Source organism: Passer montanus, unplaced genomic scaffold (assembly GCF_014805655.1).
Source record: "Passer montanus isolate IOZ18808 unplaced genomic scaffold, ASM1480565v1 scaffold7, whole genome shotgun sequence".
Lineage (NCBI taxonomy): Eukaryota > Metazoa > Chordata > Aves > Passeriformes > Passeridae > Passer > Passer montanus.
The window spans coordinates 6,327,553-6,345,777 of NW_024372147.1; the positions used below are offsets into that span (position 1 = coordinate 6,327,553).

Here is an 18,225-nt window from a genome sequence, read left to right on the forward strand (position 1 = left end):
ATTTGAAAGGGTTATTTTTTTGTTTCCCGTCCTTAGTCCTACTCTCCAATTCCTAAAATAATTATGGGAGGTAGATTAGTATTCATGATCTTATGTATACCTACTCTGAACAGTTCAAGAAGGTAATCAGGTAGATGATACAAGCAATTTTTTTTTCAGTAAATTACATCTGAAGAACAAAGAGTTCTGAAATTCAGCAAAAGAAATTGCAAGCTTCTGCACCTGGGGAGGAAGAACCCCAGGCAGCAGCACAGGCTGGGGCTGACCTGCTGGAAAGCAGCTCTGAGGAGAAGGACCTGGGGTTCCTGGTGGACAGCAAGCTCTCCATGAGCCAGCAGTGTGTCCTGGTGGCCAAGAAGGCCAATGGTGTCCTGGGGTGCATTGGGAAGAGCAGTGCCAGCAGGTGGGGGGAGGTGAGCCTGCTCCTCTACTCAGCCCTGGTGAGGCACATCTGGAGTGTTCTGTCCATTTCTGGGCTCCTCAGGACCAGAGAGACACAGAGCTGCTGGAGAGGGTCCAGAGAGATTGTGGCCTCTCTCTCACTGGAGATACTGAAGAACTGGACACAATCCTGTGCCATGTTCTAGGATGCTCCTAACTTGAGCAGGGAGGTTGGACCAGACGTTCACTTGTGGTCCCTTCCAGCCGTACTCATTCTGGAATGAGTCAAGTAAGATAACCATGACGGATGGAGGTGTGATGGAAAAAAATAAATTAGTTTTGGCTTGCTTGTAAAACTTTGTTAGCCCCAAAATTTTGACACAGGTGTGGCACCACTGGTATGCTGATTGACTTTGTTGGCTCTGAAATGCTTATTCCCAGTCAGATCCTTGCATAGCATAATGAAGTTAAAACAGAGAATATGATTTATTGTGTTAAGTATCTCTCTGGTGGTTAAGAAAAAATATTGTTAGTGCAAAGTCTTTAATGGGAAGAAAAGTTACATAATTAATAACCAAAAAAGAAATTACTTCAAATCCTGCAATTGTTTTTGCAAACAACCTGGGACCTGTTTTTCTGAATAAAATAGAAAATCTCAAGGGCTGTATATTCTATACAAATATGTATAGAAGGTACTAGTGCACAATTACTGGAAATTTTTATCACTCTTAAAATACTAATGATATCTATAGGGCAAATTGACATTTATTGTCTGAGTTTTTATTGTTATACCTAATGTGTTTTCCATGAAAGATAATTCTTTGTTTTATTATGTTGTTATCCAGGCAGCATTAGATGCAGTTCAGTTGCTCAAGGGTTTTGCTTTTGCTTTAGTGTCATGCTCATCTAAGAAAGGCTTCTAGACCTGGTTCCTTCTAGAAGTGCCATACTCTACTGACACTTAGACATATGTACCTTTTTAACAGTAATTTTTGAAAATTTGTAAGAACTGTATTGAAAAAATACAGTTGTCTTAAAAAAAATCTAGACATAAAGCAGGAAATGTAGGAATAACTCAGTTTAAAAGTACTTGTTTTTATTATTTTCCCATCTCTTTTGCATTCCTGTCTTTTTCAGAGGAAACATGAAGGAGCAGACAGAAGGGGTGGCAGACATAAACTACGTCTGATGCTAGATTTACATTTCCAGTAATTTCTGAATGTCTCAGTAAGGACTTTTGCTAGTGTGTGCAGTGCAGAATACAGCTAACAACTGTGTGTCCTTTAGTCAAGAGGAGGGGCTTCTGCACCATCTGATGCGTAATGAACTTCAAAACTTTGCAACTGTCTGAGGAGCTTTCTATATCAGGAAAATTGTCCTTCTGCTGGGAGTCCTGGAGGGGTAATGTTGTGGTTTATCCCCAGCTGACATCTAAGCACCATACAACAGCCAATTTGTTTCCCACTCATCCACTGAGTGAGACAATTGAAAGGATAAAAGTGAGAAACTTGTAGGTTGAGATTAAGACAGTTTAATTGGTAAAGCAAAAGCAGTGCATACAAGCGAAACAAAACAAGGAATTTATTCACTACTTCCTTCATGGGCAGGCAAGCTTTCAACCATCCTCAGGAAAGTACACTTGCTTAAAAAAAAAAATTATATTAAACCTGCTTTTGCAAAGGAATTAGTGAAAGCAGGTTTAATATAAATTTGTGATTAGCAAAGTTCAATGGCAAGGCTCACTCTATTACTTTTTATGTGGATGAAATACACAAAGCAAAATCAGATTAGAATCAGCTTAGAATGAATGACACAGAGACCAGAGATGGAAAGGAGTAAGCATGTAAAATGGTAAGTGCAACCTTCCTGCTGAGTCACGAGGTTCACAGTCAAGCCCCTTGCTTTCTAAATTCCTGATGGACACTAGGTGTGACTGAGTCCAAACTCAGCCAGAGATTTGGAGACTTCCCTGCCCTCCTTCCTTGTGTTTGCTCTCAGTTGATGTATAAGCTATTTAATGGTCAGGGAGTAGACAGTATGTACAGAAAATGTCACTCCAAAATTTAGTTAGGGTTCACTTTATTTAAGGGGCTTTAAGCTGTATCTTGCTATCTTATCCCGTTGGTAGAAGTGGTGGGGATCTGGTCTCTCCCTATGTGAGGGAGGCGATGTAATATATCTGTAAATGCAGTGCTGAGACCCCAGTCTTAGAACTTTTAGTACCTTCTGTGCTTGCTCTTGAGGTTTTATCTTTCTCATGAAGTACATGTCAGCAAAAGGTACATAAAGCAAATGGACCCTTCTTATTCCTATGCCTAGTCACACTCACCTTAGTAATTTTTGCCAGTTTCTGTTTGAACGTACGTAGAATTTTTATAATGGCTGAGATGTGCCTGAAGTTAGAAGATAACAGAACCATTCTCTTCCAGGCTGTTTTGGTATTTTTTCTTTTAAGAATCCACATACTGGACCTTTCCAGTTGGCAAGGTGAGCTGCAGAATAACAGAGTCAAAGAGCTTTTAAAAAATCACAGCCGAATATTTAAAGTTGAGTTACAGCACAGGAGGAATCTGGTACCACAATCTGCCTTCCTCTGAAAATGAATGTAACCCCTTGGTTTTGAGACTTCTTTTAAGGAAGGTGGTGATGAATAGATGAAATAGTGGATTAAAGCATGACCAGTATGAGCAAATAATGGGCAAATATCTATAAAATACTAGTACAAAAATCCTTCTTGTTAAACCAGTTGTCTTTAAGAAGGCATCACTTCTTACAGGAAACCACCTCGAGTATCCTGCAGGATGCATAAAATGTGTGTTAATTCTTGCAGACTTTATTCTGCATCATCCTGATGTTGTGTTGAAATCTGCTTGAAGGGAACTTCTGCCTTTACTTGTTCGTTCTGACTGTATTTTTAATAAAGAAAAAAATTAATAATGATATGTTCAACAGTGTTAAACTGGCAAGTGAATCTCATGTTAAAGCTTTTAAGAAAGATAGCTTTAACTAGAATTTTGTTATTATTGTGTCCAAAAGGATTCAGTGTAGTCACTGTTAGTAAAATGTGGCATTGTGGACCTAGCTTTTACACCTTCCCCTATTCCTTCTGTGTTTTTATGACTTGACTAGTCATTTAGTTTCACCTGTGTTCAAGCTCCTGTGCAGCATTTCACAATACCTTTAGCTATAGTTAAAGACTTGTTTGATCTAATTTCCATTCTGTGGCCTTAAGCATACCAAGTGTTACTGCCTGTTACTGTGATGTTCACCCCACAGTGCAATGAAACATGGTGAACATAAGGGACCGACTTCAGCATTATAATTACGTTGCATGAGCTCCTATTTGTATTTCAAAGTTGCCTAAAATAGTTTTAGTTGATCTATCTGTTTAGCAAATGTGTTAGCACTAAAATTATTGTTTATGGGAGAAGAGATTATTCTGACAAACATACAATAACAGGTCAAAACTCACAGAATATTCTAAGTTGGAAGGAACCCACAAGGATCATTGAGTCCAACATTTAAGTGGCCTGTACAGGGATTGAATGTACAATGTTGGCGTTATTCCCACCGTGCGCTGATCAACTGAGCTAAGCTCTTTGTTTTGCCTTATACAGGCAACAAACCCCCCACATTTTATTCTGTGGCCAGTGCATGTAAAGAAATATGTGTCGTTTTGCTTATGTTTTTTTCTTCTCCTGGATGTATAACTCTTTTGACAGAAAACACTGTTATAATTGTTCTGTTATTCTGTATGCTGTTGCCTGCTTCTTCCTGCATCTCAGTGATGTTCCCTGGAACTGCCTTATCAGGCACCAATTTTAACTGAGTCTGTGAGAACCTTCAGGGTTTTAACTGTTCTTGAGTTTGGACCTTGAGTTTGGACCACGCAGACAAAAGATACAGCAGAGAGGGAGAAAATTGTGTTCATACAAGCTTTTTCCTTAGAAGAAAAAAATCTGACCCTAATAACGAAGTCCTAGTGGTAAGTGGTGTTCAAGACACTTGATCTGGCACTTGAAATGGATTTTTAGGTGCCACTTTAAAGGAAAGGAGCAGAAGTGAAATGCCTCTGTCCCTCTGGATCAGGAGGAAGATTTTTTGTATTAAGGTAGTGTTTTCTGCTTATGTACCTAGTCTAGCATAGTCACTTTTTCTCTAGCAAGCTTTGGGAAATCTGTTAGGGTCTCTAGATGCTTCCTTTTTCAAAATCACTCCTTCCTAGTTTCTCTTGTTGATTGAGTTTGTTGGTCTACATTTGCAATTTGCATTTGTTTCTCTTTACCTTTTTCACTACAGGTTTGGGATTTTTTTCCCTATTCTCCTTTCCTGAGTGGTTTTGGTTTTTTTGTTTGCTTTCTTACTTCCTTTTCTGTGGTTTATTTAACTCTTGCCACTTGTCTTTTCTGCGCTCAGCATACCTTGCTAGGATGATTTCCTGTTGGCTTGGCTAAACCACATGTCACTGCAGCCCTGGTTACTCCTTCTGACAGTTCAATAAGACAAAAAGAGCTTAGCTGAGGGAGTGCTGTTTCAGAGTGCACAGAAATGCCATTTCTGTCAGTATGTTCTGTCAGTGGTGGCTTCCACAAAAAATGCAAGAAAAATGTAATAGCTGCAGTCTGCACATACACAATAGCACTGAGCTTTGCTCAGTCACTTCTGTTTCTCTTCAGGAAGGTTTCATTCAAAAGACTAGAATTTTCTTTGTGTTAAAGCCCATTTTTCATTTTGGGAAGACACCCAAAGTAGTTTCCAGGCTTTTTGTTCTGGAGCCCATTATCCGGGCTTTATCAAAACTGGGAGCTGTTACAGGCTCTTTGAAGAACCATGAGACTTTGATAAGGTACTATTCAGCATGGCAAACAGCTGTGTAAGTCTGCAGGAAGAGCTTAATGAGGGAGGCAATGAAAAATATTTATGCTAATGAGATTTTCTGCACCAGTTAAGTGCTCAGGAAGAAGTTGATGTGATGTTTGTAACATCACATATATGTAGTCTGAAATCACTGTTTCTAAAGCCTCTGCATATCTATCTGATTTGTATAATCTTGCTCCATTTTTGTGAAAGTGGATTTCAGTCTTCTGTGTGTGACCATTCAAAAAATATTGTGAAGGCTTTCTCAAGTTGTCTACTGAAGGCAGAGGAGAAGCAGGAATGCACCTTTATCATTGACTGAAAAATTGCCAATACATATTACTGTAACCTCTGTGCTTAACTAGGGCTATTATATTTACATTTTTAAAATGCTGGCAACTCATCTTAGGAGAAGATGTGCCAATATAAAGTGAAATACTACTTCTGGAAGGTTCTTCCAGTTTCCAAATGAAGACCTTGGTCTGAACCAATCTCTTAGATTTGACCAATCATTGTAATGCTTTTTTTTCCCCCAAATCTTGCAAATCCTACTTTACAAACTATAGCTCCTCTGGTTTGCTTTTGTTTTGGCTTTCTTCCTGCCAGGAGAAACAAATTAACTTCTGTAGCTTCAAGAGAACTGTGTTGCAGAATCATATGTAGAAGAGATTGTTCTTGCTCTTTTTCCCTCCTTTTCCCTTTTTTTAACTTCATGTAGTGAATGAGGTAGTGATAGCCAACTGCAGTAGGTGGGCAAGGACTTGTGATCTCCCTAACCCTTGAGGGGTTTGGTGCTAGCAAACAAGGAGAATACCAAGGTAGTAGTAGAAAATTCCATTGTGTTTTTTACTTGGGGATTAACCAAGCTTGCATGTCCTCAGAAAGCTGCAGTACTGATTATACTATGGGGAACATAAGAGTGTTTATGTTCCTGGGTGTGTCTGATGGGCCTTGTCATGTTTTCAGGATGATAAAGGATTTTAAGTGCCTATCTGCAGTGCTTTGTTAAAAAGAATAATTTTGATAATCAGGCCTTGTACAGTTAATTGCAATACATTCTTTTTGTAAACTACCAGGCAATTCTGAAAGGAGTACACATCTGAGCAAATTGTGATTCATCTGATAGTTTGAATGTTTTTTCCAGTCAGCTAGGTTCACAGAGCTAGAGGAGATGTTTCTGAGGAAGTCAACCTTTTGTGTTATTAACTGTGTCATTCTACCAGTCTACAGTTGAGAAACCTTCAGTGAGATGGTAGTGCCATAGACATGATTTTTCATACATAGCGTGTCATACATGCAGTGTTTGGAAGCATCTGAGTTGATGCTGCAGTTAGATGCATGGTTTCTCAAGCTTAGCATCCCTTTGTGCTAATGTGTTAAATAGACTTGAGTTCTGTAATGAGATTGCCATGTAATCAAACAGGAGAAGGCAGAGATGGCTTCTGTTCCAAGTTCTGTAACAACCTACTTTTTGTCACTGACTCGAGTTGACAGCTGACACCACTTTATTCAGATCTTCTTCAGAGATCTGCTATTCAGTACTGTGTGGACTCAAAGTAGGTAAAAGTCTTTGCATTAAACCGAGAATTTGAAGAAAAATATTATATTATGGCTAATAATATGCACAGTATTGTTATAGAAATCTAAATACTTTAAGGAGAATCTGGATGTTATTTAAACATAATACCATAGTTAACCTTCCTCATGTTCTTCACTATATGATGAAGTGCTGTGTTATGTCCCCCCCTTTCCCAATAATAAAGTTTTCAAATTTGAGATAGATTTCCTATCTGTGAAGTGAAGGTTTTATGCAGGCAAGAAAAATTTGCCTGCAAAATTCAGGTTGAGTTGTGCACAGATAGATCCTGCTGCATGTGTGCAGTTTTTTAACAGCACCACATAGAACTATTGTTACAGATTTACTCATGTGGTTGGCTTATGAATTTCAGATTTTTTTTTTGTTAAATACTGGTTTTTTTAATCTGTTTCAGTGTGCAAGGACCCACCCTACAAAGTTGAAGAATCTGGATATGCTGGTTTCATTTTACCAATTGAGGTTTACTTCAAAAACAAGGTATGGAATCTCATGTTTTTCATAAGAAAAGAAATCATGTTGAAGTGAGGGATTTCTTAAGTTTTGAACTTAAAGTTTTACTAAGTTTGTAAACTTGGTTAAGAATGTATTTAAAACTATTGTTATCAATGCTGTTCCTCAACCCAGTATTACGGTAACATGTAGAAATGTGTAATTGTATTTCACAGAATCACAGAATGGGTCAGGTTGGAAGGGACCAGAAGGGGTCATCTGGTTCAACCTCCCTGCTGAAGCAGCATCATCCCAGAGCAAATGGCACAGGATTGTGTCCAAACAATTCTTGAATTTCCCTAATGAGGGAGATTCTACAACCTCTCTGGGCAATCTGTTCCAGTGCTTGATCACTGTTTGATCTTCCTCATGTTCAGGTCAAATTTCCTGTGCATCAGTTTGTGCCTGTTGACTCTTGTGATATTGCTTGGCACCACCAAGCAGAGTTATCTGCTTGGATCCATCATCTGACACCCGCCCTTTGGATACTTGTTAACAGTAAGGTCCCTCAGAGTCATCTCTTCTCAAGGCTGAGCAGACTCAATTCTCTCAACCTTTCCTCATAAAAGAGGTTCCCTCATAATTTTTGTCGCCCTGTACTGGACCTTCTCCAGCAGCTCTGTGTCTCCCTTGTCCTGAGGAGCCCCGAACTGGACAGAACACTCCAGATGTGCCTCACCAGGGCTGAGTAGAGGAGCAGGCTCGCCTCCCCCCACCTGCTGGCACTGCTCTTGCCAATGCACCCCAGGACACCATTGGCCTTCTTGGCCACCAGGACACACTGCTGGCTCATGGAGAGCTTGCTGTCCACCAGGAACCCCAGGTCCTTTTCCTCAGAGCTGCTTTCCAGCAGGTCAGCCCCAGCCTGTGCTGCTGCCTGGGGTTCTTCCTCCCCAGATGCAGGAGCCTGCATTTGCCTTTGTTGGATTTCAGACAGTTCTTGTGTGTCCCTCTCTCCACCCTCTGAAGGGCAGCACGGCCCTCTGGGGTATTGGCCGCTGCTGCCAGCTCTGTGTCACCAGTGAACTCGCTGAGGAGGCACCTGCCCCTTCACCAAGGCACTGATGGAGAAGTTAAACAATATTACATTCAATATAGACTACTGGTGGACAGTATTTAGTAGATAACTCTGTGAAATTAAAATTGCCTTATTGAAAAAGAGAAGGCAGTAATTGAGAAGAATTACTAGCCCTGCTAAAATATGGACAGACTTTAATGCTTAAAGAGCCACTTAAAATTGAGGAAAGGACACCAGTCTTGATTCTGTTGATTACACAATGAACTCATTGTTCTATTTTAATATTACATTGTTCTATTTAGTACTACAAATCTTTATAATTGGTTCAGGTTTCGATCTTTCAAAACAGTCTTTTTTAAATTTTGCATCTTTGTCTTTTAAAAAACCTTATTTTAGACTGCATGTGAGTACTCATTATATTCAATGTTACCAGGCACAAGCCAAATCCAGTACCATTCTGCAAAACCTATGCTATTGTGATACCTCACATTCATGTAATTGCTGCACTTATTGTGAGTCTCTCAAATAGCAAATACAGAATTTTCCTTAACTGTACATAACAGGATCTGCATTACTAATAACTAGTACAGATAAAAAGAACTGGATTTGTGTGAAATTAAAGAGCAAAATCTTGCAAAGTTGAATGCACACTACCTTAATATCCAAAAGTATTCAGGTTCTCTTTATATGTCATGCACCTTGGAGCTGTTATGGTACTTAAGATAATTCAAAGATACTCATGTGTTGATTTTATATTATCAAGATCCAGTTTGAAATTCTTACTTTAATCAAGTCAAAACAGTATCTTTACTGTGTTGAATGCTTTGTAAAAGACTAAAAGAGAAAGGAAATAGAAATGCATTGTAAAATACTTTTTCTGGAACCCAGATCACTTAAAATTTCTTTTGGGGTTAGTTTAGCTATGTGTGCCTTTGAGTATGTATTCCAGTATTTTTTTCATCTTATACAGAAAGCCTTGTTAAGCTGTGAGGTGTGGCTAATTCTGTTCAGGCACTTTGGAAGTTGTAGGTTTTGAATAGGTAATTCAGACATGTTCCCTGTATCAATCTGTGAAGGGCAGGTCTTGATTTATCATGTTTGCTGTTGGAAATGAAACAGAACTGGCTCAGTGAGTTGATCAGACATTTTGGTATGCTTTTTAGCCCCTTTTCTATTAGGTAAACTGTTTTGATTCATTCAGAAAATCTAATGAAAAGCAGCCCAGTTTCTTCAACTCATCTATTGAATGTTCATCCCACAGACAAAGTAGAAGACAGTGAGTCAATCATTGAGGATCTCTACAGAAAGCTTCCTGCCCAGTATTTCTCTTTTTGTTTTCCACTAGACTTTGGCTGCTTTTTCTGACTGTGGAGACTGCAAGTCTCTGGTGTTCCCCAGCAGAAGTTGTGGCTTAGACTGAGATCAAGAGGGCAGTAGTGATTACAACTTGCCTTACCCTCAAGCAACATGTGGAATTAGGAAGTTTGCAAACATCTCTCACCCCTTGCTAGTGTAATGTAATACAACAATCAACAGTTGGACTGTGAGTCAGTGTGTCACACAGCTGCAGCAGCATGCGCTTCCCTGGGGTGGGTGCAATACCAAGGAAGAGTGACACAAAAATTGAGCTGGCAAATTACTACTTTCTCCTGGCTCAGCTGTTCTTTCCTCCCTAAGGCAGTTCACAGGTACTCCAATACAGGAAAAGAGGATATAGACTGAAGGAGGAAGAAGAGACATACTGTCATCATTTATTAAAGGTAGACAGCTGCTGAATTTCTGATTCAGGAAATACCCTCATGGATAGAGAAAGGAGTGGTACAGGAAGCTACTTGGGCCACAGAGGATCCTGTTCCCAGGACTAAATGGAAATTGGTGAAAAATTTAATGGGTATTTTGCCATGATAGAAGAATATTCCAAGCTTTAAAGCGTTACAGAAATTAGAACAAACCCCTGCTCCCAAATTCAGCAATAGAAGGCTATGGTTGTTACTCATTGAAACCAAGTCCTTAAAAATGCTTTTAGGTCAAAGACTCCTACCCTGGAAAATGCAGTTCATATAGGATAAGGCTCATAAACTGCAGCATATTCTATCTCCCCCATTTTGAAATAATGGCAGTGCAGTGGTACCAATGGTCTTACCAATGTGTAGTAAGTCTGCTTTTTATTCACTGGTTATGTTCATCTGACTTTCCACAAAATTGTTTGAAGACAACCATTTATGAATTATTACAACTTGGCTTTTATGGCAAAGCTGCTGGTACTGTGTTGCCTGTAGCAACATTGCAGTTTTCTAAGCAGATCAGGCAATAAATTGCTTCAGTTTTTCTTCTGCATGAAAACGTGTTAATATTTCTAACAACAACAAGTATCATCCATGTTTGTCTTTGAAAATTATGTCATTTATTTCTATGATGTCATTTATTTCTATGAACTATGTCAGAACTGTGAAAATAGCTCAACTAGGGGGACCGATTTCTTTTGTCTTCAGAAACAGACAACTTCAGGTCTCCTTTTATTGTTTCTGCTCTAAGTCTAGAGATGGGACAGATTGGGATGTCCCTTGGCTGTGTTTGAAACCTCTGAGTTAACTTTCAAAATAATTGAGATTTCTGTACTTTCTGTTCTTCCCATACTTGGAATCCTGACTCAAAATTCGGCATGGTTAATGTGAATTTCTAAAGCATCTGTCACTGAACAGAACATGTATTTTAATTTCATGCAGTGTTGGATATGTGCTAAGGTTTTCCTGTATCTCTTCCTTCCCTTCCTTCATGGTTCCTTCTTATTGAAACTTTTTTTCAAGTTGACTTTTTTTTTATGCTTTCCTAAGACTTGATTTGGTGACTTCCATTGCACATCAGGACCTTTGCAGGAAGGACTGCTTAATAGCATCTTAAAAAGGCACTTAGTGCACATACATCTTCTAGAAGGGACTGTGTAAATGTGTAACACAAAATGGACTTAGTTGTAATACCAGATTGAAGATAGTGAAGTCTGTTTGATGTAACCACTGTTCTTTTTTCAGCTGAGGCTTTCCCAGGGCACTAGAGCACTGATAATTTCTCCTGAAATAAATTTGCCTTTTATGTTTTTTCTCTTTCTGTATTGGTACAGGGAACATTCAATTTCATTTTTTCACTTCTGTGGTAGAGAATTTTAATTGCTTGAAAGTTCTGGTGAAACACTTGAAATCTATCTGACCACACTTGTTCAAGACAATGAAGTTTCTTTAAGAAATGAGCAGACCCAGTAAGTAGGAAATCAAAAGTAGTTGGCTGCAGCAGATTCACAATTCCCCCTTTCTATAACTTGTGAAGAAATCAATTGTTTGACTGCAGTGGAGAAATTTGTGTTCAGAACTTACTGCTCTCTAGGGCTCAGAAATGTAACTGTGGTTTTGAGTGAGTTACCTTGTGTCAGCTGAACCCTAATACTTGCCTATGTACCTATCTGTAGCCTGGACCAAACATGACTTAACAGTGTCAAGTAAGCCTTGTCAGGATTTTGTGGAATTCATGCATTTTACCTTGTGTTTTCATGGGCTGATAGGAGCTTCTCTGATTCACTGTAGCTCAGCTGACACTAGGTAAATTCTGTGTGTGTCTGAGAACACAGAGAATGGTTTAATATTAATTTTAATTGACAGTCTTTATATAGCCTTTGTTTTCAACTTAGTTAGTTTTGGTGCTAGATGTTTCTGTCTGGTTATTTTTAACCCTCAGGAAGAACCTAAGAAAGTTCGATTTGACTATGACTTATTCCTGCACCTTGAAGGCCACCCACCTGTAAATCACCTGCGCTGTGAAAAGCTCACATTCAACAACCCGACAGAGGAATTCAGAAGAAAGCTGCTAAAGGCAGGAGGGGTGAGTCCTGCACCCGTGTCAAAAGCCATCACAATAAAGATGTTGCTGCTTGTTGCTGGTGCGGGATTAGTATAATGAGAAAGATTGACCTAACAGTGAAATTAAGTGAAGTATTTTTGTGATTAACTTCATACACAAGCTCGTGTCTTTAAGTGCAATGGGTGAACAAATGAGTGTGCATTCCTTAAATACATCATAGTGTACTTAAGGAATACTGGAGGATAAGGATTTAAAGATACTGGATGGAAGTAATAAGAAAATAAAATGTGTTTCATTGAAAGAGGTTCTATAGTTTTATATTAAGCAAAATTAATTCAGTAGTTATAAGGAAGAATGAGTCACATCTCTAACGAAAAACAAACCTACTTAAACCTGTGTAATATCGCAGAGTCTGAATCAGAAAAATGTACTGACTTCTTTATGTGTTGCCAGAATCAAGTGATGTAAAAAAGCCAAAAGGAAGTTTGCCCATATGGAGGGATTAGAGGGCCCAAAAGGCCAAACCTTTAGATTTACACTTTGTCTGTGAAACTGTTCTGCTGTATTTCACACAATGATAGCGTATTTCATTGTGTCAGGAACAATCAGGGGCTCAGCCATGAGGTCTCCTAGGATTTGACTCCTCCTTGCTGGGGTGTGAAACTCTCCCTGGGCTCGGCTCCACTGCTGGGCCATCTTCAGGGGCCCGACCTCTCACGTGTCAGGCTGGGGTGCTGCCTCTTGCCTCCTTCCACACACCACTGTGAAGAGCCTGTGTCTCCTCTGTTCCCTCTGATCAGTGCCCTGCTGATGGGAGGGAATGGAGGAGCTCATGCCCTCCTTGGATGCCCCTGACTCTATCCTTCCTTTCACCTGAGCCAGCCCTCGGCCTGTAGCTGCTTCTTGCTGCAGTCTCCAGCCCCACGGTCTCAGTTACCTCCTTTCACCTCCCACCATTTTGTTGATCGTGTTTGTGTTAAGAGATCCAAACTGTAGGCAGTATGTAGATAGGGTCTGACAAAAACAAAGTAGAGGATGTAGTTCTGACCCTCCCTTGGCTCCCAGGACTGTGACCACCTCGCAAGAACTGGGAGCCTGAAAGCCATTGTTGCTGCCTGGGCCCTGGCTCAGCTCATAGCCTGCCCAGGCCATTTTACAGCCCTAGCCTCTTGGCTGCAGGGATCTGCCTTGCTGGAGCACTTGTTGGTATTTGGCATTTGTCCTCATTTATTTCATGAGGCTGCTGTTAGCCTTTTTTCCAGACTGCTGGGGTCCCTTCTGCAAGCCCGGCTTGCTGTGAAGTGTCAGATGCTTCACTTCCCAGTTGACTGTTATTTGCAGACTGTGTGAGTGTATTTTGCCTCCTTTACCAAGTCACTGACAGAGATCTTGAGAAAGACTTCATGCTCTGAAATTTTAAGTGTTAATGTCAGTGCCTATTTTATTTTGAACCAGCCATAACAAAAGTGGGTAGCCTTTTTTGGTACCTTTAGGCAATGGTAGGTTCTGCGCTGGAGATATGAGAGAGCTAGTTTGAGAATCTTCAATCTGCTGAAGAGATCCTTTGAAAACAGAGCAAAACCAAATAGCATGTATAGCCTGAAAGATGCTGTTAGCCTCCTGAAGAACAGAACTGCTACATTTGTAGTTACATTGACATAGAAGCATGTGCAGTGTTTTCTGTTTGCATTTATAAGGTACAAGAGGCTTTTTAGTGTGTTTGCAAATAAAACATTGAGATTGTATTCTGGAAAACTTTATGAGCCATTGCTTTAATATTTGTTAACAACAGACTGGATAAGATTGATAAGTTTTAACCAGAAGTGTAATAAATTTAAGCCAGCAGTGAATTTGGAGTTGAGGAGTAATGGTCAAAAAGGTTAAAATAGGAAGCTTCCTTTTCATTGCTAGTTTTCTGAGCCTTTTAATTTTAGGTTTCTTGAGTTAACAAAAGCAAGAATGTTGCCTAAGTGCGAGCAACAAAATGTGTCGTGTTTTGATCAAATTCTTTCCCTGAATATAGGGAATGACCAGTATGGTCATTCTTAAAATGCATGATTTCATTTCTTTTTTGTCTTCAGGATGCTTCAGAGTGCATGGCTTTTTCTTTTTCTCCATTTCCCCAATTTCTTTTCAAGAAATTAATACCTTCTCATGACTGCATCCCTCTGTGGACTTCCTGATCTGAGAGTTTATCTGATCAGCTTGGCAGAAATAACGTAATAGCATTCTCACTTTTAGGGACTCTAGTCCCTAAAAGTTTCTCTGAAAGGCTTACATCTCCTGGTGTTGAAAAGCCCATTATGCTTTATGAAATACTGGAAACAGGCTTTTTTGAATTCTGTAGAAACCCTGAAAAGCTTCTGACTTTCCCTTCTAAGTGAGTCTGTTGTCTGTTGTACAGAGGGCATTAACTCATTTGTAACTTCCATGCTTTAGGCTGAGAAAAGCATTTAAGGGTAATAAAGTATGAGATGGGTTTTGCACTTATACAAATAAGTCCAGACAATTAATACTTCTAGCTTATGGCTACATTCAAGAAAGTAATAACAGTAACAAGTTGTCTTTTGCTGCAGATTCTTTTAATTGTGTTTTGGATGCTCCTAGCTCCCCCTTTCTGTTACACATATACCTTGTGGCATCCCAAACGTGAACTAGTCAAGGTTATTTGCTACAGCCACTGTCCTTCTGTCTTTCAGGCTGAGAGAATTTTGTTACCCTTCTCCATCCTTCATGTCCAGTAAGGTGTGACTGGCTATCCTGTAGCTCACTGAGATAGTAAGAGTAACACTGGGATACCACAGGTGATTAAAAATTCTGAACTCAACTGTAGTACAGTTTTGCCACTGTGGCACTTGAGTTAGGCAAACAGGACATTTAGGGTAGTGCCAATCATGTAGATTAGCTCTGTAAAATATTTGTATCTTTGCATTTTATTTGATATCACTAGAATTGAAGCATAAATGTGCAGTCAGTCCTTTTACAAAGGTTTGCTGTGCAAATGATGCCGCTGAGAATTTTCTGTACCATTTACTCAGTGTGGTACCTCATCATCTGTATACAGATGTATACCCATATGAATTAGCAACCTGTTGCTTGAAATTCCCAAGGATACCCTGGATACAGGTGACTACTTTTAGTTGATCCATGTCTTACCAAGCAAGTTATCAAGCTACTGGAAGTGAAAGAACTGTATGCATGCAGTCTCCTACACAGCTCATCCTGTAGGCACAGCATGGAATTATGCCTGAGCAGGTACAGTAGGATTAAAATTTTGATCATGTATACACCAGTAAGTGTTGACCTTTACGCGGTCATTCCTTCCTAGATTTTTCAGTCACCTTTTGTGATCAGTTTCAGCCTTAGAATCTGAGAGACCCCAAGGAAGAAGAGATGGCGCAGGGATTGCTGCATATGGATTTCAGAAGAAAACCGACACTGGGAAATTACAGTGATTGAGAAAAACCTTCAAATTTGAAGTAGATTTTGAATGCTGAATCCCATGGAAAACACAAAGAGTCTGATTCAAATTGTGTATTTTATATTGTCAGTAGTATCAGTTTTATTGCTTTTTTGGGTTGCAATTTTTTCAATTGCAAGACAATATTGAAAACTACATCTAGTCTGTTTAGTGAGCTAGTAAAAATAAATTAATTTTGAAGATGCTGAATAATAGCTGCCTAACATTTTAGAATTCAATTTTGCCACTGGAAAAAAAAGATTTGCTCAGGCATCACTTGTTTGAATATGATGTTACAAATAACTTAATTTCAATTCTTACAGGAAAAAGTAGTGAAAATATTTTCAGTCTACATTACAATAGTTTGATACTGCCTCTCTCTCATAGCTGCAGATGCATAAACAAAAATATTTGTATTGTTTTGCAAGTTTAATTGGAAGTTAAATATTTCTGCCTTTTTGGCAGGAGATTCAAAATCAGTTGTTTAATCCAGAAATATATAGACAAAATTTAATAGTTGACTTTTCTTTCCTAAAAGGAAAAGACCTTTCTCTACCCCTTAGAGAGCAGTTAACGGTGGGCAAAATAGTAAAATTCACTACTTCATTACAAATGCAAAGGCCTGTTAATGGTTTGAGGTTTTATGTTTACAGGCTGCAAGAAATAGGTGACTTTTGGAGTAGAAATTATTCTATTTAGTAACAGATGAGTCCTTTATTGTTGCTTTCTTTAAAATTCGTTAGGAAATATAAGAACACTGCTTCTGTAACAAGACAGCTCTTTTCTTAAAGACAGTTAATCTGTTAATAAGTGGGAGAGACAAAGACGTATTCTGAGAGGGATAATTTTTAGAGAAAATTATCAAGGTAAAAATGTAGGTTTTGCCAAAACCCACTGCATTCTGTTGTTTGAGCTTTTTTCATGTCTTCGTGGCTTTATGTTTGAGAAATGTCTTTTCAGTCAGTTGGGACGGCTGCATAGTGCCAGTTTTAAAAGATGTTCATAATCCATGTAATGAAGATTAAATTGTGGGGATTTCCCTCTTTTCACCATCCTCCCTATTTCCTGACAAATTCCTCTGTATCAGTTTGAATAGCTGGCTTCTACCCAGAACCAGCCTTAGGTGTAATGCTGCTCTAGGGAAGGGATTATCTTTGATCTTGTGCTTTTTATATTTAAGTAATTGAATTTTCTTGAACTACATATTACTTGACTTAGAAGCAAAGTAAAATTTTAACATTTTTTAAAATATTGCTTTAAATATAAATAATAGTTGTTCAGGATTACTATATTTTTAGCTAATGATTTATATTTTGGAACTTCAGCCTTAATGGGACTTGTATGACCGCTAGGTTTTTTCTTAGCAGTGTGTTACCATCTGGAATTTCAAAATACAGGTCCACATGCCCACGTTGTGTAGCTCATGCTGGGGTCCATGCTGTTTTTTCATCATCATGACTTTAGGTATTAGTGTTGCAGTGGTCATTTAAAATCATTACTACTTTCCCCCTAACTCTTTAATGTTGAAAAAAGTGATGTGTAGGAACCTGTTAGTCACTGTAAAATGATAACAGGGTGTGGCGACCCAGAGCCAAAGAGGTCCAGTTATCTGCTACTGATGCACGATGAGTATAATTAATGATGAGTGCTGCAGAAATGTTGTAGTAATGGTTCATTTTTCCTAGAATTCTAACAGGTGTCTTGTAGTTTTTACTGAAAATGCTGTTGGAATTTTTCTGCAGCACACTGTGGTAAAGCTCACTGCCTGTGCTGAATATACTGTATGAGCATGTTCTTTGATGAGCAGCTTGGTAAATTAAACTGTAACAGATAGCTTGGTGTGGATCTGATTATTGCAGCTTTATCGATGGCCTCCTTTCATTCAGGAAAATGAAAAGCTAGGGACAGACAACAGATTTTTGATAGTGGCTCATTCACCTGCAGGAGCTCTAGTGTGCATTAATAAGGAAATTGTGTTGGTCTGGACCTCTGGAGCTCTGTGACAGCTCACACAGTTCCTGAGTAAATATATATGGGCGGTGGTAGATCTGTGACTCCTATGCATCAGGGTTGGCACAGTCATAAAATAGTTGCAGTTGGAAGGAGCTTTTACAGGTTATCTAGTGGGCAGGGGCATCTCCAACTAGATCATGCTGCTCAGAGCCCCATCCCCTTGACCTTCAGTGTTCCCAGGGATGGGGTGTTCACTACATCTCAGTGCAGTGTGTTCCAGTGGTTCACCACCCTCGTTGAAAAAAATTACATTGTTATAGCTAGTATAAATTTACCCTATTTAAGTTTCCAACTACTATCCCTTGTCCTGTTGCAACAGGACCTGCTAAAAAGTCATCCTCCAGTTCTCGTGAAGCCCTGCTTTAGTTACTGAAAGGCTGCTATAAAATCTTCCCTGAGCTTCTCTTCTCCAAGCTGAACAGTTCCAACTCTTTCAGCCTGTCCTCATAAGAACAGTGCTTCATTCCTCTAACCATGTTGGTGTCCCTCCCGTGGAGTTGCTCCATCGGTTTCATGTCCTTCCTGTGCTGGGATCCCCAGGGCTGCTCTCCATCTCTGTCT

The 18,225-nt window shown here is 39.3% G+C and overlaps 1 protein-coding gene across 3 annotated transcripts in view; it reads left to right on the forward strand.

Moving 5' to 3' along the window:
• Nucleotides 1–18,225, forward strand: part of MLLT3 (MLLT3 super elongation complex subunit) — a 114,943-nt gene that overhangs the window by 46,845 nt on the left and 49,873 nt on the right. For 2 of the 3 annotated variants that reach the window (XM_039729914.1, XM_039729915.1), the window contains exons 3-4: nt 7,230–7,312; nt 12,069–12,212. In XM_039729914.1, the coding sequence (XP_039585848.1) occupies nt 7,230–7,312; nt 12,069–12,212 (227 nt within the window). The remainder of the gene's footprint in view (nt 1–7,229; nt 7,313–12,068; nt 12,213–18,225) is intronic. The other variant, XM_039729916.1, reaches the window with a different exon arrangement.